Source organism: Spea bombifrons, chromosome 9, assembly GCF_027358695.1.
Source record: "Spea bombifrons isolate aSpeBom1 chromosome 9, aSpeBom1.2.pri, whole genome shotgun sequence".
Lineage (NCBI taxonomy): Eukaryota > Metazoa > Chordata > Amphibia > Anura > Pelobatidae > Spea > Spea bombifrons.
In genome coordinates, this window is record NC_071095.1 from 22,327,223 (window position 1) to 22,337,482 (window position 10,260).

At 49.8% G+C, this 10,260-nt stretch overlaps 2 protein-coding genes across 2 annotated transcripts; both read left to right on the top strand.

Annotated features, from left to right (window-relative positions):
- The first annotated feature begins 520 nt into the window (after nt 1-520).
- On the top strand, nt 521-4,612 carry LIX1L (limb and CNS expressed 1 like). The gene is made up of 6 exons (XM_053475089.1): nt 521-824; nt 2,329-2,492; nt 2,953-3,093; nt 3,621-3,716; nt 3,886-3,963; nt 4,189-4,612. The coding sequence occupies exons 1-6, from the start codon at nt 563-565 to the stop codon at nt 4,429-4,431; spliced, it is 984 nt and encodes a 327-aa protein (XP_053331064.1). The 5' UTR covers nt 521-562; the 3' UTR covers nt 4,432-4,612.
- A 1,694-nt stretch (nt 4,613-6,306) lies between these two features.
- Nucleotides 6,307-8,133, top strand: RBM8A (RNA binding motif protein 8A). The gene is made up of 6 exons (XM_053475115.1): nt 6,307-6,446; nt 6,929-6,988; nt 7,275-7,352; nt 7,431-7,567; nt 7,653-7,789; nt 7,961-8,133. Exons 1-6 carry the CDS (start codon nt 6,380-6,382, stop codon nt 8,004-8,006), a joined length of 525 nt encoding a protein of 174 aa, XP_053331090.1. The 5' UTR covers nt 6,307-6,379; the 3' UTR covers nt 8,007-8,133.
- Nucleotides 8,134-10,260: the final 2,127 nt, after the last annotated feature.

The window sequence follows — 10,260 nt, forward strand, 5'->3', positions numbered from 1 at the left end:
GCTTGTCAGCCCCGCCCCAGGAGGAGGCTCCAGTGGAAATGAGTTAAACTGTTATCCCAGCTCATGGGCGTGCCCGGCCAGACGGATAATATGTAACATCTGTATGAATGTATAGGCTTTCAATTATGGGAGGTTATGTACTGTACATTAATTATATACGTGTGCGGAACGCACTCTATATACATTATAAACATTATTATAATAGGGACCGGCAAGAAGAAATTGACCAATCACAGCTTGGTTTTAGGGTAGGTCCCGCCTCCATATTCTGATTGACACGTTAAGGTTTCTCCTTTGCCCTGCTTCCCCGCCCTGCTATGATTGACACGCGCTGGAATGGTCCACAGAGCCCCGCCCCTGGGTCCTTGCCGTCCCTTTCATCCCCTGTGACCCCGCCCCCGGGCTGTTATGATTGACGTGCTCGCTGTCCCTCTGCCGGCAGCTGATTAGCGTGTTTCCCTTGATAACGCCCCTGAGCCAGTCGTTGATTGGTTCTTTGTTCGTTCCGCGCCCCTCGGCCCGTTGACTGACAGCCCGATCCCAGTCCCGTTATTCACCGGTTATGGATACTGTCCGTTCGCAGCGGCTGCAGCCCGGTGTTGGGGTTGGGGTTAGCGGGGGTACGCTGCGTTCCCTGCGGCCCGGAGTCACCGGTGGCTCGCTCTCTGCTATCCCGGCCTCGGCTCCTCCACCTCCGCTTGGCTTGGGGGCCCCAGGGACCCTTAGTGGAGGGTTCGGGACCCCCGGTAACCCGGCCGTGCTCAGGGAGGCGGTAGAGGCCGTGGTGAGGAGCTTTGCCAAGCACACTCAGGGCTACGGCAGGGGTAAGTGCCAGACTGGGCATCAGAGGGTATTCCTGGGTAGTGCCGGCCTGTGATGGGGTATTAATGGGGGCAGTGCCGGGCTGTGATGGGGTATTAATGGGGCAGTGCCAGGCTGTAATGGGGTATTAATGTGGGCAGTGCCAGGCGGTAATGGGGTAATAATGGGGGCGGTGCCGGGCTGTGATGGGGTATTAATGTGGGCAGTGCCGGGCTGTGATGGGGTATTAATGTGGGCAGTGCCGGGCTGTGATGGGGTAATAATGGGGGCGGTGCCGGGCTGTGATGGGGTATTAATGTGGGCAGTGCCGGGCTGTGATGGGGTATTAATGTGGGCAGTGCCGGGCTGTGATGGGGTATTAATGTGGGCACTGCCTGGCTGTGATGGGGTATTAATGGGGTCAGTGCCGGGCTGTAATGGGGTAATAATGGGGTATTAATGTTGGCAGTGCTGGGCTATGATGGGGTATTAATCAGGGCAGTGCCAGGCTGTAATGGGGTAATAATGGGGGCAGTGCCGAGCTGTGATGGGGTATTAATGTGGGCAGTGCCGGGCTGTGATGGGGTATTAATGTGGGCAGTGCCGGGCTGTGATGGGGTATTAATGTGGGCAGTGCCGGGCTGTGATGGGGTAATAATGGGGGCGGTGCCGGGCTGTGATGGGGTATTAATGTGGGCAGTGCCGGGCTGTGATGGGGTATTAATGTGGGCAGTGCCGGGCTGTGATGGGGTATTAATGTGGGCACTGCCTGGCTGTGATGGGGTATTAATGGGGTCAGTGCCGGGCTGTAATGGGGTAATAATGGGGTATTAATGTTGGCAGTGCTGGGCTATGATGGGGTATTAATCAGGGCAGTGCCAGGCTGTAATGGGGTAATAATGGGGGCAGTGCCGAGCTGTGATGGGGTATTAATGTGGGCAGTGCCGGGCTGTGATGAGGTATTAATGGGGGCAGTGCCTGAGCAGTGATGAGGAATTAATGGGGGCTGTGGTGAGGTATTAATGGGGGGCAGTGCCGGGCTGTGGTGGGGTATTAATACAGGCAGTGCCGGGTATTACCAGGCTTAGCATTAGATGGGCAGACTGGGTTTGGGGGGCAGATTGTGAGAGAATTCGGGTATAACTGTCATTAAAACGTTACGGACACAAAGCAGTCATTCACTGGGGTCACACGGGGTAAAATCACAGGGGCAACAAACGAGATGCCGCGCATGTATACCACCAGCTGGGGCTTATTTTAGGAGCCAGGAACAGCTTTCTTTATGGGAATTACTATACAAATAGCACGAGAGATTACGTGCCTGAAATAGAATGGTGGGGGCCGTGGGGGCCGTTCCCAGCTGGCTATAGGCTCTATCCAGCCCTGCACCCAGACAGATTTACCGAGAGGGTGGTGGATAAGCGGAACAGTCTCCCAGCAGAAGTGGTAGGGGCTCTGGGAGGGGAAGAGTTAATATACTCTGGTTTCTGGTGTTTTTTTGACTGAAACCTCTGTGTTTTGCCCCAGTGAATGTGGTGGAGGCGCTGCAGGAGTTCTGGCAGATGAAGCAGACGCGGGGGGCGGATTTAAAGAACGGCGCCCTGGTGGTCTACGAAATGGTCCCCTCCAACAGCCCCCCTTACGTCTGCTACGTTACCCTCCCGGGGGGCAGCTGTTTCGGGAGCTTTCAGGTAAATAAAAAGTTGGAAGGAAAATCGCAAAAACCTAAACGTGATGTCATTTGCCTTCGCGTGGAACGGACTCCTAACCCCCCTGCCAAATGCATCCCAGCATGCACCTGGCCTTTGCTGATTACTTGCATATGACTAAATCTTGTTCTACAACTGGAGCAGGACTCAGGCAAGAGATAGAGCTTTTTAAAGGGCCCGGTTTATTGTCCCCGACATCCCCATTATATCCTTCCAGTAACATAAAAAAAACAGTTTTCTTCCTCTGTTGTCCAACATATCCTGGCCCCTTAAGGGTTAAATCCGTGTATCAGAGTTTCTATTGGCTGCCTGCCCTGGAAAGTGTGATGGTTTCCGGACGTCCGATCTGTGTTCCATCATACGCGCGCGGCGGCGGCTCGGAGTGGTTACAAGCAGCTCTCATGTAGGCCTTTTTGGGTTTGTTTGTTTTTTTCCTCCCCAGTTTTGTCCAACGAAGGCAGAAGCCCGCAGGAGCGCGGCGAAGATTGCCCTAATGAATTCCGTGTTTAACGAGCACCCTTCCCGGAGGATCACCGACGAGTTTATAGAGAAGAGCGTGTTGGAGGCTCTGGCCACGTTTAATGTAAGGGGGGGGTGATATCATGTGACGTGGATGGTAGATAAGTGGTCAGCCTCCCAGCAGAAGTGGTAGAAGGAATGTAAACATGTATGGGACAGGCATGTGGCTCCTGAATGGGGCTGATCTGGAGCTTTTATGTTTCTTCCTCCCTCTCCCCCTTGGCTGGATGGAATTTACCCCCGCTGCCCCCCCATTTATTAGTAACCAAAACCAGATTTATTAATTCTTCTATTTATTTATGAATTTATTGTCGTTTCTTGTGGTTCCAGAGCAGGATTTTTTAATATTTATGCCGCTATTTTAAGAAACCCAGAATTAGCCAAAAAAAAAAAACAATAAATATTTCGAGTCGGAAATTAACCCCCCACGTTCCCCGCTTCCTTAGGGTGAAATCAGAATATTTCTGGTGCCTCGGGCAGTAGGTTATTCCACTGATGCGCTACGGCATCTGCAGGCGCTATAGAAATAAATGTGATGCCGTTTTGGGGCCGTTGTCTGCTATTGAATTATTATGGCGTTTGTGATTTTAGGGGAACAGAGAAGAGGCTGATAACCCCAATACTGGAATCGGTGCCTTCCGCTTCATGCTGGAGTCCAACAAGGGCAAGTCAATGCTAGAGTTCCAGGTAAAAGCCCCCTGCTACCCCTCCGGGGGGTTTCCCTCCCCTCTTATAAGGGGCCGTTCGCTTGCCGGTTGCGTACTCAAACCCTCGTCGGAGTGGATTAATTGGGCCACGTTGTACAGCGCTGTGGAATATGACGGCACTATACAGAACAGATCTGTCTCTTTTCCAGGAGCTCATGACGGTTTTCCAGCTCCTGCACTGGAACGGCAGCCTGAAAGCCATGAGAGAACGCCAGTGCTCCCGGCAGGTAAGCGGCGGGTCTCCGCGCGGCCCCCCGGACCCTGATCTCTAACTACACCGGGGAGCCCACGGGGCAATAGGGGCAATTCACCAGAAGCGGCAGCGCGGGTTTCAGGATCTCCTCGCATGGTTGCAGGCAGATAAATCAGCTGCTTTGTTAATAAAGCCCCCCCCCTCTGTGCAGAATTCTGCTGTCGAAATAAAGATGGTCTTGTGACTATTTCCTCCCCAGGAGGTGCTGGCTCACTACTCCCACCGCGCGCTGGATGACGATATGAGGAACCAGATGGCCATGGATTGGGTGAACCGCGAGCAGGACGCCCCGGGGACCCTGACCAGGGAGCTGGCGTCCACGGAGAGGCAGCTGGACGAGGCGAGGCTCGCGGGGAAAGAGCTCCGTTACCACAAAGAGAAGAAGGATATCCTGATGCTGGCGGCGGGGCAGCTGGGAAATATGCACTCCTCCAACTGCTAGGCCGCGCGCCAACTACCCCCTCTAACCGGCACAACGAGCCTGTGGTGAGCAACGGCCGGCCTTCAGCCCCGCTTCACGGTGAGCACGGCTCCGGAACCCTTCCAGGCCTGATCTAGAACCCAGAGTCTGGAGACCTCTTGACTCGTGAAGGAGAGACTTGAAGAGCTCTGCACACGTGAAGGGGAGACTGTTGAGGTTTGCGAGCTTTGTACATGCAAGAAACTGAAGAATAGACCTCTTCTTGTGAGTGACTCCCCGCCAGGTTCCGTTTCCTGATCTCCCGCTTCTAGAGCCGGTCCGTTGCTCACCACAGCCTCGGATATCCCGAGAAAACCAGAGGCTCCGCATCTAAACATCCGTCACGGCGACCGTGTTTGCACACTTATTTGTACAGGTTTTATACACGCGTGCTCTGCACTTTTACTTGCCAGGGCCATACATTTTTATATAATATATATATTTTTCATAGTAATTTCACCATTTTTGTAGTTTTTACACGCCTGTTCGGCGTGGACTCTCTGGAAATGATACAGTGTTACAGAGGTGGCGACTTTTTTGTGTGTGTCTGTAGCCGTTATAATATTTACGTTTAACTAATGTACTTTTTGTAGAATATACCTTTTTTTACAATTATGTAGGAAGTTCAGGTTTTATATAGTTATCTGAGAAACGGTTCAATGTAAGGTTTGGGCTTAAAAACTCCTTTATTGGGAAACCACAAACCAGGGCTAAAACTTACCTTTATTCGGGTAGGTTATCTAGACACAAGCAAGACGCAGGTGGCTCCTTGTGGGAGGGGCTTAACAGTGGTCCCACCCATGCAGTGCTAAACTCCGCCCAATTTAAATGCCACACCCTGCTTCCAGCCATCACAGAACATTTCTTGTCTGTGGGGGGACGCTCCTGGCATCAGAAAAGTAAATCCAACTCCGGAAATGAGAGAGTGGGAACTTGCGCGACCGAATCCACAAGCGCCGGGGTTTTGGGCTGGGAGGGCGGGGCCCGGTGGGTTTTGTGGATGCTGGGTTTCTGTAGTTAAATAAAGCAATATTTTCTCTGCTGGCATTAGAATGCCCCTTTGCTGTAGCTGTAATACTTACTACCTAACAAGGTCTCCGCTTTTGGTACGCGACCGATCTCCTGTGTTTTTGTATCGAGGTATACACCAATAAAAAGCAATGTTTTACAGCATTTGACGTAAAAAGTATTACGTTTCTGATTTCCCGTTGGATTCACGCCGCTTCCAAGAAACACTCCGGTACTGATCATTCCTCCCTGGGTGGCAGTAAGTGGGCAATTATTGGGGGGTTATGGTTAAGGGAATCTCGTGCAAAGATGGAAAAGTGGTCTTATCACCATAGCAACCAGTGGAATGCTGGAAGCAATAGAACATTACTGCAGTTGCTATGTGACTGCACTTATTTTTTTTGTTTGTGGTCTTCGGTGGAGGTTGCCGAGAACGGACCGTTCGGGATGCCTGGGATGACGTTGGCCGCTATGGTACCAGCAAGCCGGTAAATATTTTATTTAGTCCCCCGCTAACACTACGGAACCTTTCCCAAAACAAAGGTGCTAATCATACTCATGAAAAGGGTTAGACATGGCACACCATTGTATTACTATGTCCTTTTACAATTTCTTCATTCCTTTTTACATAATAAATGATCCAAAGTAACCAATAATTCATGTTTCATCCATTGGGTACACTGAATAATCACGGTGCATGCAATATCTTGACAACCTCAATATGGCTTCCTGCGGCAATGGCTTGACAATTCCAATATGGCCGCCGTGGAGATCCTCCGCCCCCGTACAGGCAAAACATGGGTGAACTCCGCCTGCCTTTACGTCACTTCCGTTCCGCAGCGCCCAGTTGTCTTTTACTTCATCTTCCCGCGACGGAAGCGATCTCTACCCTCTTCTCTGTTGCTGCTACGACTCTCTAACCATGGCGGACGTGCTGGATTTACACGAGGCCGGCGGGGAAGACTTTGCTATGGATGAGGATGGCGATGGTGAGAAGGGAATGGGGGGGACCGGGCTGTACTGGAGCCTGTAATTGCCCCCGGGGGGGAATTAACCGTTTGTATGCTGGGGCAGGGCCTCACACAGCAGTAGCGGAGTATCCCGTGAGACTGGTTAATCTATAACAACCCAGCTGCTAATGTATGTATGTATGTATGTATGTATGTATGTATGTATGTATGTATGTATGTATGTATGCAAATACGCACACACACACCCATCTAGGGCAAAACAGATGATTGAGTAGGAACATTAACCCTTTCTTGTGTTTGTGTTTATATAGCTGATCCTGTGTGCACCCCATAGTATTTTCTTTGTAGCGGGGTATAATATATCTTGGGGTATTTTTCTGTCTTTTTATTTGTTACGGGTAAGTCATAGGCAAATTAATGAAGATCTTTCCAGCTTGCTGAAAACTTCTCTTTTTCCGGTGCGGTGAAATAATCCTGACTTTTTATGTTTGTTGTTGCAGAGAGCATTCACAAATTAAAGGAAAAAGCCAAGAAACGGAAAGGCAGAGGCTTTGGTGCTGGTGAGTCCAAAAGCATTATCCTTGTCCTGGTGTTTGGGTTTGTTTAGGGGTCTCTCAGTCTCAGGGAGACCCCCAAACAAGCCATGCAAATGAAATCACTTTGTATTGTTCACATCTCACACATAGAGAATTGTGGGGGGGGGGCAGGCAAATGCATATGGGGGAGGGGGGATTCTCCAGAATTGCCCCAGACCACGTGCAAGGGGGACACCCCAGATACCGTGCCAGGACTATCCCTTCATCAACTTACCTTTTGGGTAAAACATGTTGTTTTTGGTTTCTGTAGAGGAAGGTTCCAGGGCGCGAGTCCGAGAAGATTACGACACTGTGGAGCAGGATGGCGATGAACCAGGTCCACAAAGATGTGAGTGCTGAGACTCGAGCCTTGGGTATGGTTTGTAATGGCAGCTGGAGGATTCTAAATGGATTTTGTTCTCCCCAGCGGTTGAAGGCTGGATCCTGTTTGTGACCGGCGTCCACGAAGAAGCCACAGAGGAAGATATTCACGATAAATTTGCGGAATTTGGAGAGATTAAGAACGTTCACTTAAATCTGGACAGAAGGACGGGTTACTTAAAGGTGAGTCAGGTTGATTTAAAGGTAGTCTATCCTTGCCTTGTGGTTACTAAGCTTCCGTATTAAACTCTCATCGTCTTACCTGCAGGGCTATGCTCTGGTCGAATATGAAACTTACAAAGAGGCGCTGGCTGCCATGGAAGGTTTAAACGGACAAGACCTCATGGGGCAGCCCGTCAGCGTGGACTGGTGCTTCGTCAGGGGACCTCCAAAAGGGAAGAGACGGTAAGAGCCCACCATTATTCCACCAGCGTGCCCTTTGCGTGTTTACCTAGGGAGAGAGAAAGCTTCTCATAGGCTGATTGGCGCCTTTGACCCCTGCTCATTGTGAACGTCCGGACAATTCTGAAAGCGCCTGCTATGTCTTAATCTTCGTTTTTTTTTTCTTTCTTCCAGAGGTGGCCGTAGGAGAAGTCGGAGTCCAGACAGAAGAAGGCGTTAGCATCTGCTTGTCTCCTGTTGGTTGGCATAGAGGTGTTTCTGTTCTTCTAGCTTATTTTGTATTGGATATTCTTGTGTTTTTAATTTTGCATAAAGGGAGGCAACCAAACCTCTTTGAATTAAAGAAAGGGGGGGGGTATGTTTTGAGTGATGGTTAAGAACTTTTGCAATAAAGTTTTATGTTATTAACCTGTCTACTGACTACTGAAATGAGTGAATTAACAGAAATGCTCAGTCCTCCTGACCATGCATATTACGAAACAGTTTTCAGTGTATTCCTCTTCTTGATTCTAAAGCAAGCCTCCCATTATGCACATCCAAAACAGTGTCTACTGTCTACATATTTCTATCTTCAAACACTAAAGTCTATCCTCTCTGTTTTCAGAGAACTCCGCTTTCATTACTATCCTCCTGGAATACCGTATTTGCTCAACTATAAGACAAGGTTTTTGTCAGAGCAAATGCTCTGAAAAGTACCCCTCGTCTTATATTAAAGGTCTTATTATAGTAAAATAAAGGTCTGACTATGAGGCTAAGATCCAGATCCCCGCAGCGCTGCAGGCGACCCGGATCCTCCTCTGGCAGCTGTTGACGTCTGCGTGATGCGTACAGACAACCTCCACTGCTGCCGACACTTCTGCCGGTGCTTCTATGACGGTTGTCGGTCATAGAAGCCCCTGTGGAAGTGACGGTTGAAGCGGAGGTTGTCTGTGCGCATCCCGCAGATGTCCGCCGGCTGTCTCCGCTTAACACCAGCGAGTCTGGAGCTTAGGAGCCAAGTCTGGGAATGCAGTAAGTCTAGGGGCGGAGGGAACGTGGCATACAGGGGGGTGTAAGGCATATCTGGTTGGTAGATTGGCATATAGGGGGTATAAGGCATAATATATGGGGGGTGGGCAGAGTGGCTGTTGGTTGAATTAATGGTCGAATTCTCTTGTGATATATCATAGACTAGACATTTTCTACTGTCTTTGTCAGCAATAATATTTATGATAACATAAGCATTTTTCTAACAAGTACCCTCGAGGAGATGTCGCCATGCTAGTTTTATGGCTAACGATTCACGTCCGCCTATACAGTCATTTCTCTCGGCAGGTGAGAGAGTTCTGGAGAAGAAGGCTTATGGGGTGAAGTTGACCATCCGAGTCTTGTCTCTGGGAAAGGACAGCACCTGCAGCGGTGTCAGACCTCGAGTGTGTATGGTCTCTGTGGAACTGGGAGCTGAAGGATAGGAACCGAGGCAAATTTCTTCTTCAAGTAGTCAAAGGCCTTTTGGGCCGCCTCGGTCCAAATAAATCTTTGTTTTTTTTAGAAGAGAGGCTGGTGATAGGTTGTATTGTTTGTGATAAATTGCGAATGAATTTACGATAAAAGTTTGCGAAGGCGATGAACCGTTGTATTCCTTTTCGGTCTGTAGGAGCTGGCCAGTTGAGTATCGCCGTTTTCCACTCATCGTCCCTACGTATCCTCACCAGATTATAAACCCCGCGTAGGTCAAGTTTGGTGAGATATTTTGCATATCGTGCATTTTCTAGCAGTTCTGGGGTGAGTGGCAATGGATAACGGTTCTGAATTGTGACGTTGTTTAGCTCCCGGTAGTCGATGCATGGCCGCAAGCCCCATCTTTGTTATGAACAAAAAAGATCCTAGTTCCAGCAGGAAAAGTGGAGGGTCGTATGAAGCCCTCAGCAAGATTTTCTTGAATATAGTTGTGACGGACCGACCGGGGACCTCAGGGTGTCCCTCTCCGCCAAGAGCGACTTTTCCTCCCTTCAGGACAATAATTCCCCGCAATCCACAGGCAATATCCCCAATCAAAGTAAAGGGATATCGCTCACAGTCCCAAAATGCAGGAACCCCAAATCTGTTTCCAAGCTCCACAGTCTTTGTAGTCTCTTACCAGGGCCCATAGTCTGTAGCAAGGAGGCTGGCACTCAGTCCCCTCCAGGAGCCCATGGCACGGAGGCTTCCGTGACAATAGTCTTTCAGTGAGTTCTGGTGCTGAGAGAGGATAAATACGGCCGAAGGGTTTAGTAGCACCAGGTAGGAGGTCAATGGGGGCAATCATATGGTCTTGAAGGGGGTCATTTGTTAGCACTCTTCTTCTCGAATGTGTCGAATTGTTGATAGGGGAGGGGAATCTCTTGGAGAGAAACGGTCTGTGTGAGAAAGATGGATGTAGTCTTTAGACAGCGACTGGTACAATATAAGGAGGAGAACTGAAGTACACCAGCCTCCCAGTTTATGAGAGGGTT

Excerpts from the sequence above, each read along its gene's own strand:
- LIX1L (XM_053475089.1), top strand. The coding sequence starts at position 563 with ATGGATACTGTCCGTTCGCAGCGGCTGCAGCCCGGTGTTGGGGTTGGG. Across the intron at positions 2,493-2,952 it reads GCTGTTTCGGGAGCTTTCAG|TTTTGTCCAACGAAGGCAGA; the intron begins GTAAATAAAAAG and ends TTTCCTCCCCAG. Across the intron at positions 3,094-3,620 it reads AGGCTCTGGCCACGTTTAAT|GGGAACAGAGAAGAGGCTGA; the intron begins GTAAGGGGGGGG and ends TTGTGATTTTAG.
- RBM8A (XM_053475115.1), top strand. The coding sequence starts at position 6,380 with ATGGCGGACGTGCTGGATTTACACGAGGCCGGCGGGGAAGACTTTGCT. Across the intron at positions 6,989-7,274 it reads AGGCAGAGGCTTTGGTGCTG|AGGAAGGTTCCAGGGCGCGA; the intron begins GTGAGTCCAAAA and ends TGGTTTCTGTAG. Across the intron at positions 7,353-7,430 it reads TGAACCAGGTCCACAAAGAT|CGGTTGAAGGCTGGATCCTG; the intron begins GTGAGTGCTGAG and ends TGTTCTCCCCAG.